The 14712-nt window shown below is 38.0% G+C and overlaps 1 protein-coding gene across 3 annotated transcripts in view; it reads right to left on the reverse strand.

Annotated features, from left to right (window-relative positions):
- NAB1 (NGFI-A binding protein 1) overlaps positions 1-14712 on the reverse strand; it is a 44715-nt gene that overhangs the window by 12470 nt on the left and 17533 nt on the right. For all 3 annotated transcript variants that reach the window (XM_019462399.2, XM_019462379.2, XM_019462389.2), the window contains exons 3-4: positions 10531-10664; positions 8002-8053 (exon numbers count right to left, since the gene is read on the reverse strand). In XM_019462399.2, the coding sequence (XP_019317944.1) occupies positions 8002-8053; positions 10531-10664 (186 nt within the window). The remainder of the gene's footprint in view (positions 1-8001; positions 8054-10530; positions 10665-14712) is intronic.

Raw genomic sequence — 14712 nt, forward strand, 5'->3', positions numbered from 1 at the left:
GCAAACAGTGACTCTTGGAAAAGCCCACATTGCTATACAAACATACAGTGGCATCACTGTCAGGATTATTCAACCATGAGAATTTGGAAAAGCTGGAAGGGGTAACTTCAAACTCTACATGCGTGCGCAAGTTTTTGGGAAATGGACACTGCTCCTTCATTAATAAAGAGAAGTAAAAACATGCAATAAGCAATAAACAATATCCAAGTAATGAGTGGTCTGTCTCTGTAATGAAGACATTAGTCATTCTGATTTTCTCCCACAGTCTTTGATAGTTCTTAACGGAAAAATACAGGACTGAGGAGCTATCACTACATGATCTAGGTTTCAGGTACCCAAAATATGTGGCTTAGAAATAAAAGTGAGAACATTCCCAAGAAACTGGTGTCTTTCATATTATGTTTGGTGCAGGACTTTTGTTATATGTCTCTCAAGCTTTTTTCCCAAGAACCAGCTGTACCACGCTATGAGCAATTTATCTTCATGTCATATTCTTGGCTGCTGCCATTAATCACAGTGTTCCCTTACTGGTGAGACTCTGATTCTGAGCACTGAGAAAATAAAAGACACAGGGTGGGATGCTGTTCGTGACCTAATTACTCTCATCCCATTGGTCTCCACCCCCATTCCTCCTCAACTTTCCCACCAAATACCGGCAAGCTTTAAAGCCACTGCTTAGCTGTCTTTAAAATGACTTGTTCCAACAGATGTTCTCAGCCTCACACGTGCATTTTCCTTTTTTTTTTCTACTCACACTTTCTATATGAATAGCAGATTGTAATGCTTCTGTTTTTCTGATCCAGAGGGGAAGAGTCTACATCAAATTAGACCAGCTTTCTCTCAATAGCTTAGTAACAGCGTAGGTGGATGTTCTGACCCTCTTCCCTCCCCCTGCCTCCCTCTCCCACCCCCACCCCCCTGGAACTGCTAGCAGATGTTTCCTCTAAGTCTTTCTTCTTCAAAACCCCAATTCTCTGACTTTCTGGACTCTATTAACAAACTGCATTTCTTTCATGCAGTTATCTCTGATTGCTTGGCACTCCCAGCCCACACAGGATCAAGAATGCTGTCACCTCCCATCTCTCTCCCTAGTTTCCAGCAATGTCAGTGAACGAAGAAAACTTACAGATGAGATTGGAACAGTAACCACCATATCCTTCCTCTCTTCCAAGACACTACTTACGACACTGAAGGTAATGACAGGGTTTGTTCTGAGAACATGTTATGTTCTTAATGAAAAAGAAAGGCTATCAACTCAAATCTATTTTAATTAATATTAAAAAAAAATTTTTTTTTTTAATCTTTATTTTGAGAGAGAGACACAGTGTGAGCAGGGGAGGAGTAGAGAGACGGGGAGACACAGAATCCAAGGCAGGCTCCAGGCCCTGAGCTGTCAGCCCAGAGCCCGACGCGGGCTCGAACCCATGAACTGTGAGATCATGACCTGAGCCAAAGTCGGACACCTAACCGACTGAGCCACCCAGGCGCCCCTAATTAATATTTTTTAAAAATGAGGGAAAGATATGAGTGCCAGGGACTTTGGCTGTTGGTTTTTCACCCCCTTTAGTTGTCAAGCTGTCTTAAACACACTGTCCTAGGTACAGTATAAGTACATCAAGCTAATTTTTCTTGATTTACTCGGTTTAACCTCCTTCCAAAGACAGTGCTTTTCCTCATGCTAAGCATTTAGTTTAACAAATGGTAACGTCTTATATTTAAATACATTTTGTAATTTATGTTGTTAAATTTTCTACTCAAAACTTAATTGTTCGGATAAGCTTCCTTGAAACAGAAAATGGTAACTGCCACCCTTTCCCCTTTCTTCAAAGACTTCAGTTGCTATACATGCTTGGCTTTTCATACCAGACTAGCAGGAGAAAAGGTATAATTCTAACAGTGTTTTTATAGCCAAGGTTCATGAGCACCCAGGAAGGTAGTTCTGCTTTGCAGTTTAGGAGTCAGACCTAGATTAGGAGCCCTGGCTCTGCCACTAGATAGCAATGTGGCAACTTGAGCAAGCTCCTGAGACTTCACGGGTGTCTCCTTGGCTATACACAGAAATCATAAAGCCTCCATATAATGAGAGACAGGAAGGTTTGTGATCATGAATTTCAAATGCCTAGCAGGGGCAGGCATACAATACATTCAGGAAAAAGCAGTTATTTTTCCAAGTGTCCCAGAGCTTAGGTTTGGGGTTTCTGATAAAAAAGGAAAGAATAAACAAAATTCATTTTTATTGTAGCTGAAAGTGGATTTACACCAAGGGTTGTATTCCAGGTGGACAAGTTATTCATCTAGCCTTGACAGGAGAAATATTCCCAAGCCTTGCTTACTAACCTACAGGGTTGAAGAGGTGCCTTCCCTAGAGGCTCCACTGAGTTACCCTAAGGCCTCCCCAAGCTAGCAAGCTTTTCCTCTGTGTCCACTTCATTATTCTAGGAATTACAGAAAGAAAGTTCAACATCTTTATGTTGTTTTGTTTTTTTAATTTTATTTGAGAGAACATGCAAGTGGGGTAGAGGGACAGAAGGAGAGAGAGAATCTTAAGCAGGCTCCACACTCAGTGTGGGGTGGCCTGACCCGGGGCTCCATGCCATGACCCTGGGATCATGACCTGAGCTGAAATCAAGAGTCAGAGGCTCAACTAACTGAGCCACTCAGGCGCCCCTAAAATCTCTAGGTTTTTTAATGTCAAACTTTCCCTGTAGAAAGGAGTGCTACTTAAGGACAACAGATTATGCTGAGTACTTTACTATAATATGTATCCTGTATTAAACAAAAACAATCAAATAAATAGCTAACTATCCTTCAAGGGGAACAACTGGGGTGCTTGGGTGGCTCAGTCTGTTGCAAGTCTGACTCGATTTCAGCTCGGGTCAGGATCTCCCAGTTCCTGAGATAGAACCCAGAGCCGGGCTCCATCCTGCCAGCAAGAAGCCTGCTTGGGATTCCCTTTCTCTCTCTCTCTCTCTCTGACCCTTCCCCACTCGCACTGGCTCACACTCTCAAAACTACCATTACAAAATATCTTTCGGGTGGGAGGGAGGTGAGGGTGGGTGATGGGCACTGAGGAGGGCACCGGTTGGGATGAGCACTGGGTGTTGTATGGAAACCAATTTGACAATAAATTTTATATTAAAAAAAATCTTTAAAAGGGAACAACTCACTACATAATAAGAGGAAAAATATCAGACAAGGATTTTAAAACTTCTAGCCAATCCTTCACAAACAGTTCAGGAAATTACATAATTCAGCAACAAGAAAACACTTTCATTTAGTTTCGTTAGTTTATCCTAATGCACTGATAATGGCACGCAAGAAATTTTTTCTTTCCCTTACGTGTCTATTTGTGATGTCATTTCTATTTTATCTACTGACATTACATTTCTTTTTGTTCATTATAAAAATTATCTTTTTTAAGGGGTGTCTGGGTAGCTCAGTTGGGTAAACGTCCAACTCTTGGTTTTGGCTCAGGTCATGGTCTCAAGGATCCTTACTTTAAGCCCTGTGTTGGGCAGGCAGGCTCTGTGCTGACAGTGCAGAACCTGCTTGGGATTCTCTCTTCCTCTCTCTGCCCCTCCCCTGCTCATGCACTCTTCTCCCTCTCTCTCAAGAAAAATAAATAAACTTAAAATTTTTTTTCTTAATTATCTTTTTAAAATGAAAAGAAGTCAGCAACTTGGCATGTATGCCAATTAGTTACTGTCAAGGATTTCAGAAACATGAAAATTAAAGACAAAATTCTCATTCATATGGACCTAGTAATTAGTAATCCGCTGTCATTTACAATGTGCTAAGGTTATCTTTATAGTATATTCTTTTAATAGAGAATTAGTAATTCAAATGAAATAAGAAACACTATGTTAAAAGAATTCTAAAATCTTTCTAGTTGTACTTATGAAGTCCTTGGTGTCAGTCATATATTCTGAACAAACTGTTCTCACTGTTCTCTAAAAATGCACAGGATTTTCTCCTCCGTGTCTTTGCCCATGCTAGATAGACTACCTTTGTGATGCCCTTCTACCCTCCACCCCACATCTTTACCTTCTGAAATCCTACCCTTATTTTAAAACCCAGCCCTGGGTGGCTCAGTTGGTTGGTTGAGTGTCCAACTTCAGGTCATGAACTCGCGGTTCATGGGTTCAAACCCCGCATCGGGCCCTGTGCTGATAGCTCGGAGCCCGGAGCCTGCTTTGGATTCTGTGTCTCCCTCTCTCTCTGTTCCTCCCCCGCTCACACTCTCTCTCTTTCTCAGAAATAAATAAAGATTAAAATTTTTTTTTTAAAATAAAATAAACCAGCTCAAACAGTTATCTACTCAACAGAGCCTCCCTTAATTTCTCCTCATGCCAGAAACTCTCCCCTTCGCAGTAGCCACATAGAAAGTAGATCTAGACAAAGCACTAATACTTGATGAAAAGTCTTAAGGGAGTAACAAACCTATACAATACTAACTAGCTCAGTACCAGCTTCCAGAACCAATGAATAGCTCCACTATCTCAAATCTGAATTACAGTACACAAAAGAATTTGGACAAGGACTTATGCCAATACTGTATATCTTGCAAAGGATTACAGTGGATACAGGTGTAGGTACACACATGCATAACACACACACTCACACACTCTGAAGAGATACTGTCACCCTGCAACACAGGAGTGCTTTTAAAAAACTAAGCAAAAACAAAACAAAATTAAAAACAAACCAACAAAAAAAAGTAAACTGCCCTAAATTCAAAGTTAAAGTCCCTATTTCTTTCTGGGAAACATCAAGAGTGGTCTGTAAGAGCATTTAACATTCAACCTCAGCTGAGGTCATGATCTCACGGTTCATGGGTTCGAGCCTCGTGTCAGGCTCTGTGCTGACAGCTCAGAGCCTGGAGCCTGCTTCAGATTCTGTGTCCCTCTCTCGCTCTGCCCCTCCCCCGCTTATGCTCTGTCTGTCTGTCTGTCTGTCTCTCTCTCTCTCTCTCTCAAGAATAAACATTAAAAAATAAAGTAGCCTGCAGTTGACTAGTCATGTATCTTATTTGGGAGAGGTTAGAACTGTTATTCACAGAAAAATAAAATGCTGATTATCTTAATTCTAAATCCAGAACCCTTCAAATGGCTTTATGAACACTAGTAAAACAATAAACTAACCATACAGAACTATCATTCAATTATCTATAGTGCAACATATTTAAAGGAATAGAAGGGTCACATCTAATGCTATAACCTAATGCTCTGAACTACTAAAATGAAACTCAAAACATTGTGACTGGATACAAAAAATATTTTGCTTAAATTTCAGATAAGAGCCACTGAGAAGGTCAGAAAGATTTATCAATACAGCCTAACAAGAAAAAAATTACAGATCAAACAGTCCATGAGATTTGTGATCTCAAACTTTCTTTTTTTTTTTTTTAATTTTTTTTAGCGTTTATTTATTTTTGAGATAGAGAGAGACAGAGCATGAATGGGGGAGGGTCAGAGAGAGGGAGACACAGAATCCGAAACAGGCTCCAGGCTCTGAGCTGTCAGCACAGAGCCCGACGCGGGGCTCGAACTCACGGACCACGAGATCATGACCTGAGCTGAAGTCGGCCGCCCAACCGACTGAGCCACCCAGGCGCCCCATCGTGATCTCAAACTTTCAATGTTCAACAGTGATCTCTGCAGACAGACAATGAGGGAAACTGGGGCTTAAATGTGAGAACAGCCTGAGTCAGGATCACAACAGGTCCTGAGTCAGGGCCAACAGTGGGAGAGGAAGGTGGTCAGAACTTCTAGCCTAGCAGCTGACTACCTTTCCCAGTCACTGGGTAGGTTTTATACCTTTTCCTCTAAATCCTCTCTCTGATGGCACGTGCCTTCTTAGCAGTCTCTGTGTTTACCTGCCTTCCCTCTCAGTGGCAGAGTCACCAAATCTACAGGGATTCTCTCTCATTATCTTGGGATGCAACAGGATAAAACTATTTCACTAGTTAGATTATCTTCTAATGGCCTTTTGGATCATTTCAACAGTTTTTTTTTGCATAGTATCTGAAGCTAACCCATCTTAAACATTACTCAAGACCTAATAAGAGGTTGATTACAAATATAAGCACAACGTTTTAAATTCTTCCCTTCTTTAAGAACCAATGCTTTAGGCTAAAGTTTTTAAGAAATCAAAGATGCTTAACCATGGCCATTCATTATTTCATCTAACAGATTTTATTAAGTGCCTATTAAGTGCAAGGCACTATTATAAAATCTGAGTATAAAGTAGTGGACAGATAAGAGCTGTACTCTCATCTAATGGGGAAGACTGACAATAAAAATAAATACATAATAGTTTCATGTACCAGTAAGTGCTATGAAAACAAACAAACCAGGAAAATGAGCCTAAATGTGATTTTGAGGTAAAGGTGCCCTTTTAGAAAGGGAAGCAGCTATGTCAGAGCAAATTCTCAGCTATGAGCTAAAGCCAGGTGAAGAGCTAAAGATCTAGGTAGGGGAACAGTGAGTGATGAGGCACAAATGAGTTTGGCATGTTCCAGCAACAGAAAGTGGGTCAGTGTAGCTGGGACACAGTAAGAATGGGGAAGTGTGGTAGCAGATGAGGCTAGAGATACAAAGTTAGAGTCAGATCATAGAGGATCTTAGATGCCTCAGGAAAAAGTGTAGATTTTATTCTAGGTACGGTAGAAAGCCCTGGAAAGATTTAAGCAAGGAAGGGATTTATGTTTGTTTCTTTCTTTCTTCCTTTTTTTCTTTTGTAATTGTTTGGTTTTTTTTTTATTATTTTTTTATTTTTGACAGAGCACAAGCAGGGGAGAGGGGGACAGAGGATCGGAAGCAGTCTCTACACTGTCAGCAGTGAACCTGATGTGGGGGTCGAACTCACTAACCATGAGATCATGATCCTAGCCAAAGTTGGATGCTCAACCGAGCCACCCAGGTGCCCCAGGATTTATGTTTTTAAAAGATAACTGTGGCTTTGGTATGGCTGAAAGAATAGTCCAAACAGATGCTTAGTTAAAATAATGAGACAATTTAGGATAGTCAAACATAGTTTATTTGTTTGAACTTGAAATTAAATAATGGATGGCTAAGAGAATTAATGACCCCCCCTCCCCCCCCTTGTCAATCCCCTGCCCAAGAAAAAAAGGAAGGAGCTCTCTGACTTCAAATTTCTACTCTGCTTCAGACTGGCCTTTAAAAAGTATTTATTCCAAATTAAGGGACAGTGGTTTTGAAACCATTCTATAGTTCTGACAGCCCTAACAAAAGCACGTTTTTCTTGCTCAACTCCCACCTTACCTCTTGCAAGCCTAAAATCTGAAGGGACAGCCTCAACCACAATCCTCTAAGAGGCTTAATTATAGGCAAGTCTCCATTACTTGCAGCTACTAAATTGTCATTTCTCTCAGATTGTTAATATAAATAAACCTTGGCTCCTCTAAACGTATTTGATAAGATGACTAAATGATGTAAATAAGATTATAAAAGAAATCATTTGGAGCCCCTAGGTGGTTCAGTGGGTTAAGTGTCCGACTCTGGATTGTGGCTCAGGTCATGATCTCACAGTTTGTGACTTCGAGCCCCACAATGAGCTCTGTGCTGATGGTGCAGAGACTGGTTTGGATTCTGTCTCTCCTTCTCTCTGCCCCTCCCCTGCTTGTGATCTCTCTTTCTCTCAAAAAAATAGATAGATAGATAGATAGATAGATAGATAGAGAAAGTTAAAAAAAAAAAAAAGAAAGAAATCATGTAACCAGGAGAGTTTTAAATCTATAAGCAACACCCACCGACATATCAAGCTGTAATAAAATTGACTGGACATCAATCTCATCATTGTTTTCTAAGAATTTCTTCAGTTTCCTAGTTCAAATTAGATACTTCAAAGCAACAAAATTCTGTATTGTTTTAAAGATTCCAAAATTCACATTTTTCACTTGTTCATGGAATATCCTTTTTTTTTGGTTTGAATTAGTAAATAAACATTATTAGCATGAAAATATATAATGCATAATCTTACCTCCACTTTAATTCTCTTTGGAGATAATTCATCTCTTTCTCCACATTTTGACCTGAAGAGAAAAACTTGAGAAGGTAAAAAATTTTATCCTGAAGACATCTCAATCTATAAACTTCCACCAAAACATATACCACTGGAACCTTTACACTGGAAATAAGAGATTCATAGTGAACATGGACATAATAAAGAAGAGACTTTTTATCACTCCTAAATAAAATTAGAAAAATATGCAGACACACTTATACACTTTAAAAGGCCACTACCTAAGAACTACCCACAAAGAAATTACTTAATAAATATGTAATGATCACAAAATGAAAAAGGAAAAAAAAAAAATCAAGGAGGTTTACACTGCATGATATCCTTTTATGAATCAGTAGAAACACTTCAGGATAAAATGACCAGTGGCTCTTTAAGATGAATGCTTAAGGCTACATAAGATTAAAATACATTTTGTCTATCTATTGAAACTACAGAGGCATTTTCCCTTGACCTACAGATCCCTCTTCTGGGAAATCTCCCAAAGGTACCTACAAATATATGAAATACTATGGCCACTTAAACTACAATAAGCCATCAATTCTAAGTTATCCCTCAAAATAAAGACGTTAAAAAGTAAAAAAAAAAAGTATATCTCAGAACCAACAAAATACGTATGATGTTATCTATTATGGTGCTATTTATAATGATAAAAGACTAGAAATAACTCCAGTATCCATCAATAGGGGACTGGTTAAATAAATCATGGTATATCCACGCAATGCAATACCATGCAGATGCAAAAAATAATGCTAGATCTGTACGTACTAACACGACAAGATCTCCAAGATACGTTAAAAGCAAGATATAGAATAATGTAAATATATGCTGCCTATTGTTTTTTGGAAAAAAGGTAAAAATGAGAAAATATATTTATATTTGTTTGCAAGTGCATAAACATACACTAGAAAGCTGAAAAAAAACCTAATAAAACCATTTACACACTGAGGAGAGGAAGAGGGTAAAAAGACAGGAACCAGAGTGCAACTTTTTTATATTACATATTCACATAGTTTTGACTTTTACATGATGTAAGAGTCTTATATACTTAAAAATATATTTAACTTAAAAAATATATAAATGTACATACTACAAGAAATAGCTAAAAACTGTTGAAAGCAGCTGCCTCTAGGATGTGATGTGGTACTCAGAAGGGGGAAGGCGTGGAGCAGAGAAACTGCTGAGTTTCATCATAAACCCTGTGTACTGCATGACTCCCTAAATCCTGTATATGTATTACTCTGATTAAAGCAAATCATTTAAATAAAGCAGTCAGAGAGGCGCCTGGGTGGCTCAGTCAGTTAAGCATCCGACCTCGGCTCAGGCCATGATCTTGAGGTTCATGGGTTCAGTCGGGCTCTGTGCTGACAGCTCAGAGCCTGGAGCCTCCTTTGGATTCTGTGTCTCCCTCTCTCTCTCTGCTCCTCCCCCCACTCGTGCTCAGTCTCTCTCTCAAAAATAAATAAACATTAAAAAAATTAAATTAAGCAGTCAGAAATTTTGTAGAATACAGTGAAAAAAATAAATATATCACTGAATCAGCTCTTGATTAGCTTGTTCATTCAGTCTGCAGAATTTTACTTTGTGTCAGTTTGTAAACATGTGGGATCTTTCTTTAGGCAGGGTAGCAAATGAGGCTGCTAGGAGTTAGGGGGAAATCATGACAATGACAGCAAATGCCTACAACAGTGGTTTTTCAATCTGGAGCAGGCACCAGAATAATCTGAGATACTTGTGAAAATGTGGATTCCAAGGTTCCATCCAGAAACTGTGATTTATTAGGGCCGGGGAGGGTGCTCAGGATGTGGTTTCTGAATACACATTCAATTACTCCAATGCCAGTGGTCATCAGCATCTCCTCAGAGAAGCAGTCGCACACACAACTGATGGTGAACGAGAAGTTAGGGTCCATGTGGAACCGAAGAATACAATCAAAATGGTACTACACCATTTTGCTTAGGGTTTAAGTGAGGATGAGATAAGAGGAATAAGATATTTATATCAAATTTTAAAACCACACTGCTTTTCAACAATTAAGTTTATTTCAAATATTCCATATTGCACTTCCATATTTTACATGTCCATATTCCACATCATCTGGTATCTTTCAATTTTCCCTTAAATACTCATCAATGGAGTCTTTTTTATCTATTCTGCTAATCTCATTAGCTTGCAAACACCCTGCAGCAAAAGGAACCCCTGTGCTTCCTCAGAGAGTTCAACAAGTTCATATGGTAAGTGAGTATACAAAAAAGCCTACACATGCTGACTGACTAAATCCCATCCTCACACTCAAAGCCAAAGCATCTGTGTGCGAAGAACATCTAAAACCACTACCAGAACAATGTTGTGATACTAGGGAACTGTCTTTCAAAAGAAAGACAAAAGAGGATTTCAACAAAACAAGAAAAACCACTTTAGCAATGTCTGGAAAAATGTCCTACTCCCATAAAGCAATGTAAAAATATTGCCAATTAGTTAGACACTTACTTGGTGGTTCTGTAGGTATATTTGTAGGTGACTTCTCGAGAAATCTGCCTAGCCAGGGCAAACAGTTCATCTCTTCTCGTCAGCAGGGCGTTATCCTTCACACAGAGCTGAGCAGCCGCTTCATTAACAGTGAGCTGTGGATCCAAAACCAAGTTTAAAAGTTATAAACACCCTCATTTCACCAGTGTGAAAAATGCTTCACTTAAGGATATAAAAATGTGAGGTCATTATATAATGAGATCGTAATTTATAAAAATCAGGATGGGCCTTTCTTTATTCCTTATTAGTCCTAATGTCTAATTTCACAAGAAAATCACATCATCTACCATCTCTCAGGACTCAAATTAATCAAAATAGCCATCTTGGTTTTAGGTATTTATATGCTTAAAATACTTTTGTTTAGGTATGAGAATTTATAGAAAGTAAGCAAAATAAAATAAAAATAAAAAGTAAAAAATGTTCTGTATCTCATTTTTATGAAAAGCCAGGGGATAGGATATGATTTGGTGATAACATTCCCCTAATTAAAAATGAGTATACGTGGTCTGACACATTTTTCAAAGTGAACGGATATGAAAATTCTTAGAAAGGAATAAAAATTAGATGACTGGAGTTAAATATTTATCAAATCACTTAGTACCAGAGTTATCGCAAATTAGGGCCAAAAAGGAAAATCACTGTCTTAGAGTCAGTAATTCTCTAAAATTCATCGAATTCTACTTTTTCATCAAAGTGTTAAATAATGCCAATACAGAGTTGCCACCTGACAAAACATTCTGTAATGAAATTTAAAGTAGCAAATGTTACCTTTTGAATTCAAAACCTATTAATTTTTTCATAAATCAGAAAAAGTTTTTTTCACATATTTTTACCAACTTAAATTGATGGAGGGAACTGCGAAGAGGTATATCACACTTTTTTAAAAAGCAAGAAACATGCTGGTTCCACACATGACTGATGGCAAGATGAGAATGGGATTTGATGGCAGACAGATCTGAGAGGAGTCTTGCTCCATCACTTAGCATCTGTAGGACTTTGGGCATGTAAAATCTTCTCAGAGCCTCAGTTTTCTCAGAGGCAAAAACAGGATAATCAAAACGGGAACTACCTCAAGGGATTTTAACAAGAGATAAATGAGGAGACACACGTGGCACAAAGTTGTCCTTAGTTCTTGGTTTCCTTTCATAAAAAGGCAGGCATTTACTTTCTCCCTACCCAGGCATCCCACTTTATTCATAAAAATCTTCCGCATTTAAATTTTCAAAAATAGAAGCAAAAGAAGAAAATAAATGCAGAATGCACACCTTCCATCTACTAACATTTTCATGTATATAGTCTACTATCTGTGAACATATAAACATACACGTGAATATAGATTTGCAATTGCCTTTTCTCTAGTACGCTACATTTTTGTACATCACGTATTAAGGCAGAAAGGTGGTTTGTTTTACATCAGCACCTGGCATGTAAACTGATAAATGAATTTAAGTATTCTTTATGATCTCATTTTTACTAACTAGAAATATTCCATTATAGTTAAGAGTAATATATTATTTAAATCAACCTCACTCTGAACATTAAACTCCCCAGTTTTTCATGTACTACAAAGAAAGCTGCAAAGAACATTCTTAATTGTATATCTCTGCACACATATTCAATTATTTTCTTGGAATAAATTCCTATGAATAAACTCGTAAGGCCACAAAACATATTACATTTTAAAACTTATATATTTCACCAAATTACTCTCCAGAAAAATTGCTCCAAATCATAACGCTAGCAACAATTGTATGAAGATCCATTACTCAGAATTAACTAACACTGGTTATTTTATTTTAAAAGCTTTACCAATTTAATGTATTTTCAGTGACATTTGATTATAATTCACATTTCTTTAACTATAAAACTGATCCTTTTTTAATGTTTTTAAGTTGTTTTAAAATCTGCTTGCTCATGGCAGTTGCCGGTTTCTTCTATTGAACTATTTTGTTTCTTATGGACTTCAGGAATTCTTTACGCATTAAGAACATTAACTCTTCATGTGCAGAGGTATTTTCCTTTTTCAGTTTATCATCAGCCTTATAATTTTTGTCTTGGGTGCCAAGCATAGAAATTCCATTCACACCCTAATAATACATAAATGTTTTCCTGTAATTTAGTCTAACAGCTTTATTTTTTCCACTTAAGTACTGAAACCATTTAGAATATGTTACGATAGGGAAGCCTGGGTGGCTCAGTCGGTTAGGTGTCCGACTTCAGCTAAGGTCATGATCTCACAGTCCGTGAGTTCGAGCGCCACGTCAGGCTCTGTGCTGACAGCTCAGAGCCTACAGCCTGCTTCAGATTCTGTGTCTCGCTCTCTCTCTGCCCCTCCCCTGCTCATGCTTTGTCTCTCTCTGTCTCAAAAAAAATAAATAAAAAACATTAAAATAAAAAAAAATTTTAGAAAGAATATATGATATAAATTACATACCTTACATCCTCCTCCCCAGATTTCCACCTGTAATTTACACTGGCTTATTCTCAAATAATTTTGCTACTGACAATGTTATAATAAACCCAAGTATCCTATTTTATTTTTAATGTTTGTTTATTTTGAGAGAGCCAGTAAGCGAGCAGGGGAGAGGCAGAGAGGGAATCCCAAGCAGGCTCTGCACTGTTAGTGCAGAGCCCAAAGCGAGGCTTGAGCTCATAAACCGCTGTGAGATCAGGACCTGTGCCTAAGTCAAGAATTGGTTGCTTAACCAACTGAGCTCCGCTGGGGCACACCCTCCCCCCCCAACCCCAGGCTTCCTATTTTAAATCCACAACTGAATAGGAGAGCATAATAGAAGCAATGTATTTTCAGTCTTTTCCCTCTTCCTAAAGAATCATCAATAGACCAATTTCTTCCCTAAGTGCTTTTGAAAGGCACAGTGTTAATGGAGCTAAAAGTGAAATATACTTAAAGAATGATTTCCTAAATAAATTAACTTCAATTTTGGCTTAGTAGTAGCTACAATGACCTTGAAGTCCTTCTCAAGCTCCTTCTTATGTAGCCTGGTCTTTCCTGTATTCATAACCCTAAATTAGTATGGAGAACTTCTGACTGTCATTAAGATATTTTAGTTGACAACACTTTAGAGGTACCACCTTATACACAACCAGAGAAAATAACCTTTCAACATAAACTGAAAACAGTATTTGGTATTCTTTCCACCATCCTATCAGGAACCAAAAAAGCAAACAAACATAACACATCCTTCGTTACTTGAATTCAGGCTTAAAAGATAAAAAAAAGTAGACTGAGCACTCCAGGCTGTTAGGGAGACCTCTGGTATTAAAACTGAGGTTGCAGAAATAACTATGGCCCACTCCAAGTTATAATAAGAAGCTGACTCATCAAGGTTACCCGTCAAAAATGTATTTTCTGTCAGTGTTTTCTAGATTTCATACTAATTAATAATTAAATCAATAAATATTATGATATATTTCAAAAACTTATACAAATACTCTAATACAGTAGTCACTGCAGTACCACACTAGCTTTTTAAAAATTCCAAGTGTCTAATTTTGTTAAAAGTATAAAATATTCTAATTGTTTACTTCCTCCAATTCCTCTTCTTGTGGCTAAAAACACCAAAATTCCATTCAATCTTGATGTAAAATATTTCTTGAAGTTAGCTTTCTATCATTTATAACTACACTTAAAATTTCCTTTACTGGTAGTTAAAATTATAATCTTTAACAATCACATGATTTGACTTTCCACTGAGTATTGTTAGCATAAAAATACCATGAGAACGCTGTGTGATAGGGAGGCTCAAAAGGCATTCAAGGCTTTCATTTTCCAGTACAGGGAAGGCATGACTGGCCCCCTCAAAGGAAACAAGTAAAAAATGTTGGATGAAATGGAGGGGAAAAATATCTTAAATGCATCAATAAGCCAGCAAGACAACAGTAAGGGTTAGTCAGGCTCAAATGAATGAAGACAGTATCTCAAAGGAGTAAATTGAGGACAGTTGCTAAACCAGATGACCCTGAGTTTCAGTCTTCACGGCCTGAAGTGTGGGAACATCTCTCTGGGAAGAGAAGAAGAAAAACGCAGGATCCACTAAAGGTGAGGCGTCTAAGACCCCTCCTCCACAAAGCTGAAATCCCAAAGCACTACACACCCACTATTAGCCTGAATTAAAAATACAC

The sequence above is a fragment of the Panthera pardus genome, unplaced genomic scaffold, assembly GCF_024362965.1.
Source record: "Panthera pardus isolate Hobbes unplaced genomic scaffold, ASM2436296v1 HiC_scaffold_10, whole genome shotgun sequence".
Taxonomy (NCBI): domain Eukaryota; kingdom Metazoa; phylum Chordata; class Mammalia; order Carnivora; family Felidae; genus Panthera; species Panthera pardus.